This window comes from Ictidomys tridecemlineatus, unplaced genomic scaffold, assembly GCF_052094955.1.
Source record: "Ictidomys tridecemlineatus isolate mIctTri1 unplaced genomic scaffold, mIctTri1.hap1 Scaffold_616, whole genome shotgun sequence".
Classification (NCBI taxonomy): Eukaryota; Metazoa; Chordata; class Mammalia; order Rodentia; family Sciuridae; genus Ictidomys; species Ictidomys tridecemlineatus.
The window spans coordinates 1,173-20,640 of NW_027524228.1; the positions used below are offsets into that span (position 1 = coordinate 1,173).

At 41.0% G+C, this 19,468-nt stretch overlaps 1 protein-coding gene and 1 pseudogene across 1 annotated transcript; one reads left to right on the forward strand and one right to left on the reverse strand.

Annotated features, from left to right (window-relative positions):
• Positions 1 to 3,133: 3,133 nt before the first annotated feature.
• Positions 3,134 to 4,128, reverse strand: LOC101961030 (olfactory receptor 6E1-like; annotated as a pseudogene).
• An 824-nt stretch (positions 4,129 to 4,952) lies between these two features.
• Positions 4,953 to 14,202, forward strand: LOC144374208 (vomeronasal type-1 receptor 97-like). The gene is made up of 2 exons (XM_078037140.1): positions 4,953 to 5,090; positions 13,363 to 14,202. Exons 1-2 carry the CDS (start codon positions 4,953 to 4,955, stop codon positions 14,200 to 14,202), a joined length of 978 nt encoding a protein of 325 aa, XP_077893266.1.
• Positions 14,203 to 19,468: the final 5,266 nt, after the last annotated feature.

The following is a 19,468-nucleotide window of genomic DNA, read 5'->3' on the forward strand; positions in this document are numbered from 1 at the left end:
AGGAGTAGAAGATGAAACAGGAGGTGGAGAAGGAAGAGATGGAGGAGTAGAAGTAGTAGAGGGAAGAGACGGAGGAGGAGATAGAAAAGGAGGAGGTGGAGAAGAAAGAGATGGAGGAGGAGGAGAGATGATAATGACGATGATGATGATGATAAGGAGGAGGAGGAGGAGAGATGAGGAACAGTAGGAGAGATGATGATGATGAGGAGGAGAAGAAACAAGAGGAGAGATAAGAGGAGGAGGAGAGAGGAGGAGGAGGAGGAGATGGAGCAGAAGGAAGAGGAGATGGAAGAGGAAGAGGAGATGGAGGAGGAGGAGGAGAGAGATGAGGAGGAGTAGGAGAAGCAGCATAAGTAGGAAAAGAAAACGGAGTAAACGTGACACTAGGGTGTTGAAGAATGAGGGGAGAAGGAGGGGGAAGAGAAGAGGAAAGAGGAGTAGGATAGGGAGAAGAAGAGGAGGAGATGGAGGAGGAGGAAGAAAAGATGGAAAAGAAAGAGGGATGAGGAGAAGGAAAAGTAGAGAAAGGAAAAGGAGGAGGAGATGGAGGAGGAGGGGAGATTATGATGTTGATGAGGAGGAAGAGAGGAATGCATGAGAAGAAGGAGATGGAGAAGATGTAGAATGAGGAAGAGTTGGAAGAGGAGAAGAGGAGATGCAAGAGGAGAAGAGGGAGGGGTAGGAGGAGGAGGAGAGGGAGCAGAAAAAGTAGATGAAGGAGAAGTAGGAGAAGGAGGAGGAGGAGTAGCAGGAGGAGGAGGAGATGCAGGAGGAGGAGAAGATGCTGAAGAAAGAGAAATATGAGATGGAGGATAAGGAGAAGAGGGAGGAGGAGGAGGAGGTTAAGAGGAGAATGAGTAGAAGATTGAGGAGAAGGTGAAGAAGAAGGAGGATATGGAGGAGGAGGAGAGAGAGATTAGGAAAAGAAGGAGAAGAAGCCGGAGAAGAAGGAGGAGGAGGAGATGGAGGAGAGATGATGATGTTGAAGAGGAGAAGAAGGAGGACAAGGAGAACGAGGAGGAAGAGATGAAAAAAAAGGAGGTGGAAAAGGAGAAGTAAAAGGAAAAGGAGAAGGAGAAGGAGAGTGAGGAGAAGGAGAAGGAGAGGTAGGAAGAAAATGAAAGGGAGGAGGGGGAGGAGAAGGGGAGGAGGAGGGATGATGATGAGGAGGAGAAGGAGAAGGTGGAGGAAGAAGAGACGGAGGAGGAGGAGAGAGAGGAGAAGAGAAGAAGATAAAGGACAAAAAAAGAGGAGATGGAGGAGAAAGAGAAGAAGTAGTGGGAGAAAGAGAGAAGGAAGAGGATGAAGAGGAGAAGGAGGAAGAGGAGGAGGAGGAAGAGGAGATGGAGTAGAGATGATAATGTTGAATATGATGAGGAGAAGAAGAGAAGGAGGAATTGGAGGAGATAGGGAGGAGAAGGAGGAGGAGATAGACAAGGAGGAGGAGGAAGAGGAGAAGAAAGAGAAGAAGGATCAGAAAATGAGGAGGTGGAGGAAGAGGAGAGAGATGAGGAGGAGGAGAAGATGGAGGAGGAGAAGGTTGAGGAGGAGGATAACAAGGAAAAAGAAGAGGAGAAGTAGAAGCAGGAGGAGTAGGATAAGAAGGAGCAGGAGGAGATGGAGGAGTAGGAAGAGGTGAGATATTTGGAGGAGGAGGTGAATGAGCAGCAGGAGGAGGAGATGATGTAGGAGGAGGAGGAGGAGGAGAAGGAGTATCAGGAGATGGAGGAGGTGAAGGAAGAGAAAAGAGATGATAATAATAAGGAGATGGAGGAGGAGAAGTTGAGGAGGAGGATAACAAGGAAAAGGAAGAGGAGAAGTAGAAGCAGGAGGAGTAGGAGAAGAAGGAGCAGGAGGAGACAGAGGAGGAGAAAGAGGTGAGATATTCGGAGGAGGAAGTGAAGGAGCAGCAGGAGGAGAAGATGATGTAGGAGGGGAGGAGGAGGAGGAGATGGAGGAGGAGAAGGGGAAGATGGAGAAGGAGGAGGAGGAGAAAGGAGGAGGAGGAGAGATGAATATGATAATGAGGAGAAGAATGAGTAGAGGGCAGAGGGGGAGGAGAAAGAGGAGGAGGAGGAGGAGGTAGAGAAGGAAGAAAAGAAGATGGAGGAGGAGGAGGAGAACAAGGCATAATAGCATGGCATGTTTGTTACAGTCAATGAAGCATTAATAAATTTTGTCCATGAGTCACTCAGATTTCCTGAGTTCCACTGGTGTAGAATTCTGCTTAAAGACCACCACCTCCATGAAGGTAGCATGTCCCCTTTGGCTCTTCATCATGACAGTGCCTAGACTTCCTCATCTTTGATGACCTTGATCGCTTTTAGGAGCACTGGTAAGTTATGCTATAGGATCTCCCTCTACTGGAATTTGTCTAAAGTTTTTCTAATTATCATCCTGGGATCACTGGTTTCTGGTAGAAGATGACAAAAATTAAAGAGAAATTTGTATCACACCATGGTGTCAACATGACCTGTCACTATTGACCTTGACCTTGATCAGCTGGACAAAAAAGGGTTTGTAAATCTTCTCCACTTTAAAGTTACCAGCATCAAATTTTTTTTTGGGGGGGGGTACTGAAGATTAAACTCAGTGCATTCAACCACTGAGCCCCATTCCCAGGCCTATTTTGCTTAGCACCTCACTTTTGCTTGTAATATCCAAGCCTCATCCTTCCAAGTCAGTGAGATTACAGGAGAGCACCAGCAGGTGTTTTTTGTTTCTTTCTTTCTTTCTTTCTTTTTTTCTTTTCTTTCTTTATTTTTATAATTTTATTTATCTATTTATTTCTTTTTTGTGCTTAGTGATTTGAACCTTCATGCCAGGAGAGCTCTAAGTCACATTCCCAGCCCCCCAGCAGATATTTGAACTAATATTTTTTTTCTTCACTCTAGTAAAATGGTCTTCATGTTCATTGAAAAATAAAATAAAATGAAACCAAAAGAAATAGAGCTTCTTCTTTTCTTCTTCCTCCTCCTCCTCCTCCTCTTCCTCTTCCTCCTCTTCCTCCTTTTTTTTGAGACAATGTCTTGCTGAATTGCTTATGGCCTTACTAAGTTACTGAGACTGGCCTCAACTTTGCTATCCTCCAGCCTCAGTCTCCCCATCCACTGGGATAACAGGTGTGTGCCACTGTGCCGTGCTTAGTAGCAGAGCATTGGAAAGGTTTCCCTCTGAATATCTGAGAAGAAAGCACTCTCCCCCTGAGAAGCACATCCCTGCTGGCTTTCTAGACCAGATCATTTCTGAAGCAGTATATGAAGGGATTCAGCAGGCGTGACACTAGGGTGTTGAAGAAAGCCACTCTTTTGTTGAGGGTCAGGTGCCCAGTTTGAATGGGCTTCAGGTACATGATTATGAAGCTCCCATAGCTGAGCGAAACCACCAGCGTGTGGGAGGAGCAAATAGAGAAGAACTTGCTGCGACCCCCAGATACGGGCAGGTGCAGAACAGTGTGAATGATGCAGCAGTATGACAAAACCATCACAAGCACAGAGCTGACCAGGGTGCATATAGCCACCAGGAAGCTGACCAGCTGCAGAATCCTGGTGTCATCACACACCAGCTCCAGCAAGGGGATGCTGTCATAAAAGAAGTGGTTGAGGATGCGGGGACAGCAGAAGTGCAGGAAGAACATTCAGGCACACAGCACCCCAAGGACCAAGACGCTGGTGACCCAACAGGCCAGAACCAGCCAGCTGCACACCCGGGGCTTCATGAGAGTGGGATACTGCAGCAGGAGGCGGATGGCCAGGTACCGGTCACCAGACATAACAGCCTGTAGCAAGGACTCCACTGTGCCCAAGATGAAGTAGAGCCTTGTTTGCATAAAGCACCTGGCACGGGCAATGGTCCTGTGACCAGAGAGGAGGTGTGCCAGCATCTGTGGGGTGACCCTGGACGTGAACCCCACCTCCAGCAGGGAGAAATGGCGCAGGAAATAGTACATAGGAGTGTGCAGGTGGCGGTCTGCCAAGGTCAGGGTGATAATGAGCAGGTTTCCCAGGAGTGTTAGCATGTAATAATTAGGAGCACCGTGAAAAAAAGGAGCTGGAGCCCTCGCACATCTATGACCCCTAAAAGCTCCAAATCAAGCACAGCAGTGAGGATGGGTTCATGAGGTGCCATTGCCCAGGCACCAGGCTGGGAGTGGCTGCTCTCCTAGCCTGGTCCCTGTCCTTGCTCCTGGCCTATCTTTAGTCTCTTGGTCAATGTGACTTTTTGGAAATGCAGAGACAGTCAGTGCCTATCCTGCTGCTCTGTGGAGACGAGACAAGTGACATTTATTACATTGCTGGTCATGGTGTGGACACCACAGGAAAGCTGGCTTATGTAGCCCACAATGATATCACTTCAGGTAGTAATACTTACATTCATCATGAGACTTAGCACCTGCTTCCTCCAAGAAGACTGCTCTCTGATGAGTAAAAAGTGGGTGTGGTGCACACCTGTCGTGCCAGGGACTCAGGAGGCTGAGGCAGGAGGTTCACCAGTTCAAAGTCAGCCTCAGCAAAAGCAAGGCAGTAAGCAACTCAGTGAGACCCTGTTTCTAAATAAAATACATAATAGGGTTGGGGATGGGGTTCAGTCGTTGAGTGCTCCTGAATTCAATCCACAGCAACCCCCTGCAAAAAGCAAAAAACAACAACAACCACAAAAATAAGGGAGATATAATGTGGGATACAAAAAGGAGACACATATATATACTTGAGCACTGTGTAGTAGTAACATTAAAAAAAAAAAAACAGGAAAGCCAGGGTCTAGAGCAAACTGCTGTCATCCCAGGAACTTGGGAAGCTGAGGCAGGAGGATCACAAGTTTAAGGCCAGTCTCAGCAACTTAGCGAGAACCTGTCTCATAATAAAAATAAATTCATAAATAAATAAATAAAAATATTCAGAGGTGTAGCTCTGAAGGGCCTGGCTGCCTGCTTCCCGGTCTTGTGGCTGAATATGTGCCTGGGATGGCTCCTGGTGATCAGCCAGAAGGAGGTGCTGTGGCCAGTGAAGGAAGAGGCGGACCACCTCCAGGATAGGTCCAGGACTCTCCCGCCCTCGTGGACAGCTTGTGCTTCTCTTACAGACTCTGGGGTGGGTGTACAAGTGAACTCACTCCACCCTAAGACCTTTATCTTGATTGGCTCCTGTGCAGTATATAAGCTGTGTGTACTTCCTGAATGAATGAGATCCTGCTTCAACTCATCTCCCTGGCGCATCTGATTGTCCTCCAGTGAGGGAGGGCTGGGTTCAGGCCACCAGTAGACCTTTACCTTTCTTGGCTTGTCTTGGTCGGGGCGTTCTTCCCAACTTCTCCCGCCAGTCAGGAGGAGATAGGGGACTAAAAACCCCAACATCTAGTGCCTGAACAGGGACACCGAACCCGGACACCAAACCCAGATGCCAAGGAAGTATCGGCGATCCAAGCCAAGGGAGTTTCAAGGTAAGGGTATCCCTGGAAAAGATGGGGCAATCTTATACTAAGTACAACGACCCTTACTGGGAAGCCATTGTTAAGGAGCCTCTTGGGTCACAGCGAGTCAGTCCTCTCACTGCCCAGGAGGAGAAAGATTTAAAAGCTTCCTCTGACAATGGCCTCCTAGATCTTTTTGATCCCTGGCCTTGTCCTCTGGGTTCCACACCAAGTTCTCCTGTCCCAGAACACATGATAGAGAGATGGGATGGGGAGTGGCCTCCGCCATAATATCATCTCTCCCGCCATGGAAATTCTCCACCCTCTTGTGGAAACCTGGAAAAGCCGGGGAAGCTGCCATCTTGTATGGCTTTCCTGGTAAATGCTTATCCTGGGGGCCATAGACCAGCCTTATGAGAGGCCCAAGACTTGAAAGAACTCAAAAAGGCTGTCTCAAAGTATGGACCTAATTCATTCTGGGCCAAAACCCTCCTATCCTATGGGACACAATGAAAGCAGTTTTAAGAGGGAAATTCATCACCTGGAGGTCATTCCTCAAAAAAAGAAAAAAAAAAACAACAAATAAATGAACTCACACTTCATCTCAACACCCTAGAAAAGGAAAAGCAAAAAAACAGCAAATGTAGTAGAACACAAGAATTAATTAAAATCAGAGCAGAAAGCAAAGAAATTGAAACAAAAAAAAAATGAAAAAATTGATACAACTAAAAGATGGTTCTTCAAAAAAATAAATAAGATCAACAGACCCTTAGCCATGCTAAAGAAGAGAAGAAGAGAAAGAATTCAAATTACTAACATACTGTATGAAAAAGGCAATATCACAACGGACACTACAGAAATACAGAACATAATTAGAAAGTATTTTGAAAAGCTATATTCTAATAAAATAGAATATAGTGAAGATATCAATAAACTTCTTAAGTCATATGATTTGCCCAGACAGAGTCAGGAGGATACACGCAATTAAATAGTCCAATTGCAAAGGAGGAAATAGAAGAAGCTATCAAAAGACTACCAACTAAAAAAAGCCCAGGAACGGATGGGTATACAGCCGAGTTTTACAAAACCGTCAAAGAAGAATTAATACCAATATTTTGAAGCTATTTCAAGAAATAGAAAAAGAAGGAGCTCTTCCAAATTCATTCTATGAGGCCAACATCACCCTGATACTGAAACCAGACAAAGACATTTCAAAGAAAGAAAACTACAGACCAATATCTCTAATAAACTTAGATGCAAAAATCCTCAACAAAATCCTGGTGAACCAGATAAAAAGGCATTTCAAAAAAATTGTGCATCATGATCAAGTAGGATTCATCCCCATGATGCAAGGCTGGTTCAATAAATGGAAATCAATTAATGTTATTCACCACATCAATAGACTTAAAGATAAGAACCACATGATCATCTCGATAGATGCAGAAAAAGCATTCAACAAAGTACAGCATCCCTTTATGTTCAAAACACTAGAAAACAGGAACGTACCTCAACATTGTAAAAGCTATCTATGCTAAGCCTCAGGCTAGCATCATCCTGACTGGAGAAAAACAGAAGGCATTCCTTCTAAAATTTGGAACAAGACAGGGATGCCCTTTCTCACCACTTCTATTGAATTTAGTTCTTGAAATACTAGCCAGAGCAATTAGACTGACAAAAGAAATTAAAGGCATAAAAATAGGAAAAGAAGAACTTAAATTATCACTATTTGTGGATAATAAGATCCTATATCTAACAGACGCAAAAGGGTGTAGAAAGAAACAACTAGAGCTTATAAATTAATTCATCGAAGTGGCAGGATATAAAATCAACACGCATAAATCAAAGGCATTCCTGTATATCAGCAACAAATCTTCTGAAATGCAAATGAGGAAAACCACTCCATTCACAATATCCTCAAAAAAAAAAAAAATACATGGGAGTCAACCTAACAAAAGAGGTGAAAGATTTATACAATGAAAACTACAGAACCCTAAAGAGAGAAATAGAAGAAGATCTTAGAAGATGAAAAATATACCCAGTTCATAGATAGGCAGAACTAACATCATCAAGATGGCGATATTACCAAAAGTTCTCAAAAGTTTAATGCAATGCCAATCAAAATTCATATGGCATTTCTTGTAGAAATAGATAAAGAAATCATGAAATTCATATGGAAAAATAAAAGACCCAGAATAGCAAAAGAATCTCTAAGCAGGAAGTGTGAATCAGGTGGTATAGCGATACCAGATTTCGAACTATACTCCAGAGCAATAGTAACAAAAACAGCATGGTACTGGTACGAAAACAGGCGGGTGGACCAATGGTACAGAATAGAGGACACAGAGACTAATCCACAAAGTTACAACTATCTTATATTTGATAAAGGGGCTAAAAGCTGCAATGGAGGAAGGATAACATCTTCAACAAATGGTGCTGGGAAAACTGGAAATCCATATGCAACAAAATGAAACTGAATCTCTTTCTCTGGCCAAGCACAAAAGTTAACTCAAAGTGGATCAAGGAGCTTGATATCAAATCAGAGACTCTGCGTCTGCTAGAAGAAAAAGTTGGCTCCAATCTACATATTGTGCGGTCAGGCTCCAAATTCCTTAATAGGACACTCATAGCACAAGAGTTAATAACAAGAATAAACAAATGGGACTTACTTAAACTAAAAAGTTTTTTTTTTTCTCAGCAAGAGAAACAATAAGAGAGGTAAATAGGGAGCCTACATCCTGGGAACAAATTTTTACTCCTCACACTTCAGATAGAGCCCTAATATCCAGAGTATACAAAGAACTCAAAAAACTAAACAATAAGATAACAAATAACCCAATCAACATATGGGCCAAGGACCTGAACAGACACTTCTCAGAGGAGGACATAAAATCAATCAACAAATACATGAAAAAATGCTCATCATCTTTAGCAGTCTGAGAAATGCAAATCAAAACCACCCTAAGATACCATCTCACTCCAGAAAGATTGGCAGACATTATGAAGTCAAACAACAACAAGTGCTGGCGAGGATGTGGGGAAAAGTGTACACTTGTACATTGCTGGTGGGAATGCATATTGGTGTGGCCAATTTGGAAAGCAGTATAGAGATTCCTTGGAAAGCTGGGAATGGAACCACCTTTTGACCCAGCTATTCCCCTTCTTGGACTATTCCCTAAAGACCTTAAAAGAGCGTATTATGGGGATACTGCTACAATGATGTTCATAGCAGCATAATTCACAATAGCTAGACTGTGGAATCAACCCAGATGCCCTTCAATAGATGAATGGATAAAAAAAGTGGCATTTATACACAATGGAGTATTACTCTGCATTAAAAAAATGACAAAATCATGGAATTTGCAGGGAAATGGATGGCACTAGAGCAGATTATGCTAAGTGAAGCTAGCCAATTCCTGAAAAAACAAATGCCAAATGTTATCTTTGATATAAAAAGAGCAACTAAGAAGAGAATAGGGAGGAAGAGCATGAGAAGATCACCATTAAACAGCAACAAGAACAGGGAGAGAAAGAGAGAGAGAAGAGAAATTGCATGGAAATGAAAGTAGACCCTCATGGTTATACGAAATTACATTCAAGAGAAAGTGAGGAAAAAGGAAAATGAACAAGGGGTAGAAATGAATTACAGTAGATGGGGAAGAGAGAGAAGATGGGAGGGGAAGGGGAGGGGAGGGGGTATAGTAGAGGATAGGACAGGCAGCAGAATACAACAGACACTAGTATGGCAATATGTAAATCAGTGGATGTGTAACTTATGTTATTCTGCAATCTGTATATGGAGTAAAAAATTGGAGTTCATAACCTACTTAAATCAAAGTGTGACACATGATATGTCAAGAACTATGTAATGTTTTCAACAACCAACAATGTATTTTTAAAGGGAGGGAAGAACAAACTAATTCAAGTTAAAAGGCAAAAATAAACCCAAATGACTGAAAATGGAAATCATATCTGATTAACTATCATCTTTGAGTTCTGATAGGAATCAGCCAATTTTATGAGACTTTCAAATAAGAACTAACACCAACACCTCTCAAATCATTCCATGCAATAGAAGAGAAGGGAACTTTTTCAAACTCATTCCATAAAGCTGGTATCACCCTGATACCAAAACCAGACAAAGGCACACCAAGAAAAGCAACCTCAGACCAATAACCCTGATGAACTTAGATGCAAAAATTCTTAATAAAATTCTGGCAAAATACCTACAAAATCATTTTAAAAATCTAGAGTCCTATGATCACGAGGGGTTCATCTAAAAAATGCAAGTTTGGTTCAACGTAATAGAAATCAGTAAATGTAATACATCACATCAATAGACTTAGAGACAAGAATCATACTTTCTGAATAGATGCAGAAAAAACTTTGATAAAGCACAGCAAGTATTGATGTTCAAAATTCTAGAAGAACCAGGAATATGAGGAACATGTATTGTAAAAGCTATATATGCTAAACCCAATGCCAACATCATCCTAAATAGAAAGATTGAAAACATATTCTCTTGAAATACTGGTACAAGATAAGGATGCCTGTTTCAGCACTTCTTATTCAACATCATCTTGAAACTCTAGCCAGAGCAAGGGACAGAAGAAAGAAATTAAAGGAACATGAAGAGAAAAAGAAGAACTCAAACTATCTTTATTTGCTGATCACATGATTCTATATTTAGAAAAACCAAAAATCTCCACTAGAAAACTTCTAGAACTCACAAATGAATTTAGCAAAGTAGCGGGATGTAAAATCAACACCTATAATTCAATTGCATTCCTATACATCAGTGATGAATTGACTGAAAAAGAAATTAGGAAAACTACCCCATTCACAGTAGCCTCAATATATATATATATTTGGAAATCAATCAAAAGAGATAAAAGACTTTAACAAGAAAAACACAGAACTCTAAAGAATATAATTGAAGAATACCTAAGGAGATGGAAAGATCTTTCTTGATCTTAGAGAGGCAGAATTAACATTGTCAAAATGGCCATACTACCACAAGTGCTACACAGATTGAATAGAGTTCCTATTAAAATCCCAGTAACATTTTCCATAGAAATAGAAATAATCAGTCATAACATTCATTTGGAAAACACAAGAGGCCCAGCATAGCCAAACCAATCTTTAGCAAGAAAAATGAAGCAGGAAATATCACAATACCAGACCCTTAAGTTATACTACAGAGCTACAGTATCAAAAACGGCATGGTGTATGAGCACCAAGCAGACAGGTAGACCAATGGTAAGAACAGAAGACACAGAGACGAATCCACAGAAATACAGTGACCTCATACTAGACAAAGGCGCTGAGAACACACATTGGAGAAATGATAACCTCTCACAAAAATGGAGTGGGAAAAACTGAAAATCCACATGTAGCCACATGCAATTAAACCCTTGTCACTCAACCTGCACAAAACCTAACTTTAAGTGGATCAAGAACTTAAGCATTAGACCAGAGACCCAGAGACCCCAATCTACCTCATGTTGGCTTAGGAATCAACATCCTCAATAAAACTCCTAAAGCGCAAAAAGTTCAATCAAAATAAATAAATGGCATGAAACCAAACTCAAAAGTTTTTACAGCAAGGGAAATGATCAAGAATGTGGGGAAGAGGATTTACAGAATTGGGAGAACATATTTGCCACCCACATCTCAGACAGAGCACTAATCTCCAGGATATAACTCAAAAAACTGAACACCACAAAAACAAATAATCCATCAATGGGCAAAGAAAATGAGCAGACACTTCATAGAGAGAGAAATACCAATGGTCAACAAATATAGAAAAAAATGTTCAATATTTCTTGAGTTTTTTTTTTTTCTAGCAATTAGAGAAATGCAAACTAAAACTATACCGGGATTTCATCTCATGCAGGTTAGAATGGCAATTATAAAGAATATGAGTAACAAGAAGTGTTTGTGAGGATGTGGGGGAAAAGTTACACTCATGCATGACTGTGGGACTGCAAAGTAGTGCAACCACTCTGGAAATCACGGTGGAGATTGCTCAGGAAACTAGGAGTGGAACCACCACGTGGATTTAAAATCAGCATACTATAGTGATGCAGGCACATCAATGTTAACACCAGCTCAACTCACAATTGCTCACTGTGGAACCAACACAGGTGTCCTTCACCAGATGAATGGGTGAAAAATATGTGCTACATACACACCATGGAATATACCTGAACAAAGAGGAGTGATACACATTGCCAGTCAGTGGATGGAATGGGGGACTGTCATGCTAATGGGAGTTATTCAAACTCCTCAAACTAAAGAACCAATGCTTTCTCTAGTATGTTGATGCTATCTCACAATAAGTGGTAGGTAGGAAAGAATAGAAGTACATTGGATTTGTCAAAGGGGAATGATGAAAAGGGAGGGGCAATCTGAATATAGAAGACAGTAGAATGAAATGAACTTTACTTTTCTATGTGCACATAAATAAATGACCCCCACAAAAAATTTGTGAAATTCAAAAGATAACTCTTATTTGGTAGTGTTTGATGTCAGTTCTTGGTTTGGTGCCCTGTGTCACAGGATGACTCATGTACTCTCAAACTTTCTACATTCAAGTCCTAACTCTCAGACCTTGATACTGAGTTAACATTGGAAGGCAGAACCTTTACCAATATAGTTATGGTACATTCACACGAGTTCACATGGCTTTGTCCTAAAAAGGTGTTACTCACGTCCTTATAAGTTTTGGATTCAGACAATGCTCAGAAGGGAGACCAGAAAAGGATACAACCTCAGGTGGCTATCTGCAAGTCAAGAAGAAAGGACACAGGAGGAAGCAAATCTAAGAAACATTCATCATGGATTTCCAACCTTTTCAGCACTCAGTCTGTAGTATTCTGATCTGATAGCTGTAGCAATCCAGTACACACAGTAATGCTAAATTTGTAAAATGGAGGATGGATTTCTCCTTCCCAGGTGGAGGATATTTAGGAAATTCCTCTGTTGTTTTGGTAAATTTTATGTAAATATAAAAGTTTTACTAAATAACCATTTTATATTAAATACCTGAATGAATCAAGGTTGGGTGGTGCATAACTGTTATTCCAGCAGCTTGGGAGACTGAGGCAGGAGGATCATAAGTTGGAGGCCAGCCTCAGCAACTTAGTGAGGCCCTAGGCAACTCAGTGAGGCCCTGTCTCTAAATAAAAATGCAAAGGGCTGCGACTGGGGCTCAGAGATTAAGCACCCCTGGGTTCCATACTAATGCCCTCCCCCTAAAAAAAAAAACAGAAAACCAACCAACTAACAACTGGAATGAACACCCTGCAGCCAAAATCTCCCCTCCTCACTTTTTTTTTGATTTCAAGTTTCTCTTAATGGATCAAGGACCTGGGAATAAAACCAGAGACCCTGCATCTAATAAAAAAAGTAGGCCCTAATCTCCAACATGTGGGATGAGGCTCCAACTCAGTTAATGCTGTAGTATCCCTTGAAAATGGGATTTCCCCTTCCTCTACTGTTTTCTCTTTGCTTTCCACTGTACAAAGTCTAATCTGGGACAGAAAAGATCCGTTCTTTATAGAACATATTAGGGCACATAGAGGATTGCCTGCAGCCCTCAGTTTGGGCAATGATTTAGCAGATAAAACTACACATGACATACATATTTTCTCTACACTAGAAGGAGCTACAAATTTGCTCCTCTGCGGTGATGCTCATTGGGGAACTTTTTTTGGCTCTGCCCACACGACCTAGCCAATTGGCCTCAAAAGCAGGAGGAGTGGGGGAGGTTGAGAGGCTTGTGGGAAGCCGGTGGTTGCAGTTGGGCTCTGAGAGTTTTTCCTGAGGAGCTGTGTGGTGTGGTGTGTGTGTTCTAAAAGTAAAGTTAGTTTCTGTTGACAAGTGGCTCCTGAATTATGCCCAGCCAGACTGCAGCATTGAGGCTTGACAGTTCACATCGTTCACATCTCCTAGCACATTACTGGGCACAGACCTCAGCCCACTGACCTGCCCATTGGTCTCCTGGCCCTGATTTACCTGGCAATTCTGCTCATCAATGGCTTTATAGCTTCAGACATTTTTATACCTCAGGGGGAAAGGTGGGATGACCTGACGTGTAAATTGCTCATCTGCCTGTACAGGTTGATGAGGGGCTTTTCCATCTGTGCCACCTGCCTGCTGAGTGTCCTCCAAGCCATCACCCTCAGCCCCAGGAGCTCCTGCTTGGCAAGGTTCAAACATAAATCCTCTCTTCACAACCTGTGTTTTTTTCTCTTCCTGTGGGTCATCTACTCGTCCTTCAGTAGTCATCTCTTCATCTCATTTGCTACTACCCCCAATTGGACCTCAGACAACTTTATGTACATCAAAGAATCCTGCTCCTTCATTCCCATGACCTTCTTCCTTCGGCACAGCTTGTCCATCCTGCTGACCTTCAGGGAAGTCTCCTTTATAGGAATCATGGCCTTCTCCAATGGATACATGGTGGCTCTCCTGTGCAGGCACAAGAGGCAGTCCCAACATCTCTACAGCAGCAGCCTGTCTCCAGTGTCATCCCCAGAACTGAGGGCCACCCAGACAATCCTGCTGCTCATGAGTTGCTTCATGGTCATGTCCATCTTGGACAGCATAATATCCTATGCAAGAATCACACTGAAAGATGATCCAATATTTTACTGTATCCAGATCCTTGTGACCCATAGCTATGCTTCGTTCAGCCCTTTGGTGTTTATTTGTACTGAAAAACGTATAATTGTTATTTTCAGATACATGTGGGAGAAGACTGTAAACATTTCAGTAGGCAGTGGTGAATAAGTTCTGTTAAGGCAAGAAATTGCACTGAATCTAGAGTGATTTATCATGACAGAGTGTTTAGAGTCTTTGGTTTAAATGCAATGCAAAGTCTCGCTCCCTCTGTTAAACCATCCACTTGGACATGCAGGGATGACAATTACATCAATGAAAGCAAAACCATGTGCCTCTCTGAGATATTATGGCAATGTCATATTTCTCACTGAATCCTTAATAGGGGCCTGTGAGTTGGATGTCACTTGTCATAACTTGGGTTATTCCAAACTCTTTTTAGATACACAACAGTTCCAATGGTTTTCAAATATTGCATCATCTCTATTATCTGTATTTTTCCTAACTACATTTGTAAACATATTCTACCACAAAATATCACATGATCCAGCACACAAACAATACACACTCAAAGGCACACACACACACACATTTTACATGCAGGGAATCAAATAGTCATTTCCACATCACTGCTCCTAAAACCATGCTTTAAATATTTGAACTTAAGAACAACTCAACACCTACAACCATAAGAATATGTAAGCAATATGCAATGACCTTAAAATAGAAAATATTCTGGAACATGGGGCTGCATAGCTGACTCCTAAAGTTACTATACTCAGTGAAGCTGGTTTAGTCTCAAAAGAACAAACATTGTATAAATGTACTTAAAGATTGTGGGAGTTGGAGTGGGCAGAGTGACAGAGCAGGAACACAAGAGTGTCCCAGAGACCAAGAGAGGGGGCAGCGGGGTACTATCCCTTGGTATGTGGAGAACCTCTATTCAGTTAGGAAGTGAATGCTGTCATGAGTGGTGGTGACTGTTGTGCAATAATCTGAATAGATGCCAGGCCACTTTACTGAATGCTGAAAAGTGATCAGAATGTTTATGTTGTATACATTTTATCCTCATAAAAGTATTTTAATTATCAACTCAGTTGTGAAAAACATTCTTTCTGAAACTATAAAGTAAGGGATAAGACTCTAAACGTGCCGCAGGGTCATTTGATGAGCTTTTAAACATCTGAGCTGATTTGTCCCAGGGATGTGAAGATTGGTTTTGAGAAGCTCACTTCTGATCTCAGCCTCTCCCAGGAGAGGTGTTCTCCATGCGGATGCTGTTATACGCCACTCTGGGACTCTCAGCCTTCCAAAGATGTTCAGCATCACAGTGGATAGCTCCCATGTTGAGGCTTTCTGGGTGAGAGGTGCATGCAGTCAGAACACCAGGTTTAGACAGTAAGTCACATGTGGGAGTTTACCAATCATGACAGCAGTGCTGTGAAAATTATGCACTTGTCATATATTCTATTTAATTAGAAAAATTAGCCAAATATAAAATACTCTCAAATAGAATGTCTTTATAAAAAATGTAAGTAGTAAAGGAAGCAAAGAATATGAGACTAAACATTTTAAAAATCAGAAAAGGAACATAGAAAAGAGGAGAAAGGGGTTCAAAGGATTACAGGACAGAACAAAGAGGCTGTTTAAGTTACCATGAATAGGTGTTAAGTTTGAATCAATTAAACTCCTCAATAAATTGATATTGGGTGGCTGAGATCACAATGACTGCAACACAATCTTAAGACTGCACATCAAGGTGTAGCTGTAAACCAGGACAAAAGGATACAAGAGACATGTAGAACATCCCACCAAGGGCAGAAAACACTACTCTGATGTGCTGAGATCAGCGTTCACAAGATGTCACACACCAGGTAACAAACAAGCCTCCTCAATCTTAAGGACACTGATATCCCGTCAAGTATATCAACAAGCACCATAGAGTGAATATAAAGACTTAAAACTGTCCATCCCAAGTTTTATGTGGAGATAAAACAACACTTTTTAACCAGTCACACAAGGAGAACTCACAAGTGGAATAAGAAATTTCTTTGAGAAAAACGAAGATCAAAGTACCACCTACTAAAACTTGGGGGGTGCATCAGGAGGATGTCGCAGAGACTTGAAGCAACACATCTCCATTCACAACAAGATTAAAAAAAGAGAACCCTAGACACACACAACTTCAGAACACTGAGCTTGGAAAGTGGAACAAAGCAACTTTTGATGGAGGAGAGTGAACCAGTAACCCAAGACACCCCACCCCTCCAAAAAGGAGCCCAGAGACACAGAAATAAATGATGGAGGGCTACACATTGAAAAATTAGCACAAAACCATCTTGATCTTCTCCAAGTTGAAAGCATCATCCATGGTGAAGATCTGGGGTTTATCTGTGGGACACAGGTGGCTCAGTACATGCAGATCATCTATAGAGACACCCAATAGCATACAAATTCCAAGGAAGGAGAGACGTTGTCTCAGGAGTTACATGTTCATATATGTATAAACACTAAAGATCCCACAGAATTCCTTTCTGACAGGCATTCAGCAGAACACAAAGGCAACATTCCAAGAATTCTGCTTTGTTTCAGAGAACAATCCCCACAATAAACCATTATAAAGAGCAAACCACCGAGGCATGAACTTGGCCAGGGAAAGAAAACACTTGTACCCAGAAAGTATAATGATGCCATAAATTAAAGCAAACATAAATTAGAGGAAGCATTCATCATATTCATGATGCAAAGAGTCAATATCAAAATGTCCATACCATCAGAGTTATGTACAGATGCAATCTCTATCCAAATCTCAGGAGAATATTTTATAGAAATAGGAAACAAGGTAGCTAAAATCTACATGCGACCCTACCAGATCCTGAATAGGTAGATCAACCCTGATAAACAACAAAGCTGATGGAACCACACTCAATATTTAAATATATTATGAAGCTATAGAAATTAAAACAGTGTGTTAGGGCTGGGGATGGAACTTGGAAATGTAGCATTTGCCTAGCATGCACAGGCCCTGGGGTTCATCACCAACACTGGAAAACCACACATGCGTACAAAAGAAATAGAAAAGGAAGAATGAAAAAACACATTATGGTATAGTTACATAATAGTAAACCTATAAACTAGTGGAACAGAATGGGGTGCCTTGATAAACATCCTCATACAACGTCATTAAGACATCTTTCAAAGCACTGCCATATATAGCCAATGTAGTATAAATAGTCTTGTCAACAGATATTTGTATGCAAAAGAAAAATGATGGACCCTTTTCCTACGGCACACACAAAGATCAAGTCGAGATGTTTTGAAAGTGTAGACGTGAGACCTGAATCTGTGCCAAAAGAAAACAGTTGGAAATCTTCATGACATTGGAAAAGAAAATGATTTTCTGGGATATCACACCCACAGTACAGGCAACAAAGTCAGCAATATGATGACATGAAACTACAATAGTTCTGTACAGGAAGGTGAACAATCAGCTGTCAACAGACAACACACAGGATCAAGATTACATTTTCAGATCATATATCAGGAAAGAGGTTGATTTTCAACGTTTGGAGCTGGGGATATAGCTCAGTTGGTAGAGTGTTTGCATTGTAAGCACAAGGCCCTGGGTTCAGTCCCCAGCACCCCAAAAAGTTAACCTTTATTATAACCTCAGAACTTAATAAAAATAATAACTTCATTAAAAATAGCCTGAGATATGAATAGATATCTCACCCAAGCAAAAACACGTATGTAGCCAACGAGCAAAGAAAAGACGCTCAACATCCATCAGTTCTCAAGGAAGTGCAAATCAGAGCCACCACAAGGTGAGGTCCTGTCACAGCAGTCAGGAGGGTGATGATGTGAAAGGAAAGGTCACCATGACTGTGGAAGGTGCCCTGTGCCTGGTTGGATGCCTGTCACGGCCCTCGAGAAATTCTGATAAACATCACCATTGTACTTGTGTTTTGTAAGCAAAGTCCAATAAAGAACAGGATCTGAGCAGAAGGGATGGATGGACACATATCTGCTGCCATTCTTTGCCACCCAGATCAAACATAGTGTCTTGGGTTCTCCTGGGCATTTCTCATGCATTTGATGCTTCCCTTCGATCCACAGGTCTAGGTTCTCATCATTTATCATTTATCCGAATCCTGGAAAACTTCTGTTTTGTTTTATCTGGATCCTGGACATATTCTATTTGTGTATGTCCTGTGAATGAATACATCCAGGTTTCTGTATCTGGAAAATGTCATTTTCAACTTTATTCTTGAAAAATATTTGGTCTTCATGTATAACATTTGGAGAAAAAGAGTTGTTTATTTTTTTTTACACTTTTAAGATATGGAGGGTATGTGGGGGTGGAAAGATAGTAGAATGAAACTGACATTATTACTGTATGTATATATGTGATTGCATGGCCAATACGATTTTGCAACATGTACACTCAGAAAAAATGAGAAAAAATATATCCCATTTATGTAGGATATACCAAAGTGCATAAATGTTTTCTACTGTCATGTGTAACTACTTAAAAAAAATTATTTTTTTTAAAATATGGTCTTGTTGTCTTCTGGGTTCCAGGGTCTCTGAGAGCAACCTGCTTTCATTGTTATCCATGGCCTCTGATGAGCTGATTTTGGAGGGCATCATCTGCTTTTAAGACAACCTCCTGCTTTCTGGCAGTTTAAATGCAAAGTGCCATTGTCATTTGTGTTTTTTGACCATATCATAATTCAAATAGAAATACTATTGATATAAGTGACTCTGTACTCTGTGTAATTTTTCTAAGTTTCAAAGACCTTAGAAGGAAGTTGGGTTCTATATCAAAACCTCAGCTTACACAGGGTAACCCTGCATTACTGAAAAATATTTGCTAGGATTTTCTCACAAAGAATTTCTTGTCCAAAACTAATTTTACAAATTACAAGCTAATAGAGTCAGTCCTGTACTCAACCACTTAGGTGCATAACAGTGAGGTTGCAAGGATATTTAAAGAGAAAAGGTGGTGGTGGTTTCCCATTACTGGTGACAAAATATCCAGGAATACAAGTTCCTAAAACTTGGGAAAATAATATTTTATGCCCATTAAACTCAGATTTTTGGGATGTCAAGATTTTTTCTGGGGTTACGGGTGTGCACCACTATGAATGTCCCCCATTTCTTTACTTTAAAGAAAAACATTCTTTTTTCTCCCAGAACTGCTGGAGACTTATTCTAATGTATCGGTAATGTCAATATTCTGAAACAGAAACTATACTTACAACTTTTTCAAGTTTACACGGAATTTTGTATAATTCTTAACGTGGTCTCAGCAAGAGGATTTCCATTCATTTTGACTATATTTTGATCTAGGATTTCTTCCATTTCTTTCTTTCTTTTTTTTTTTTTTTTGGTCAATATTCTTTCATCAAGCTTGTAAAAAAAAAACTTAGTCCAT

What these genes read in the sequence shown, in the direction of transcription:
- LOC144374208 (XM_078037140.1), top strand. Translation starts at nt 4,953, where the DNA reads ATGTGCCTGGGATGGCTCCTGGTGATCAGCCAGAAGGAGGTGCTGTGG. An exon ending in CTTCTCTTACAGACTCTGGG is followed by an intron (nt 5,091 to 13,362) that starts GTGGGTGTACAA and finishes CACATCTCCTAG; the next exon opens with CACATTACTGGGCACAGACC.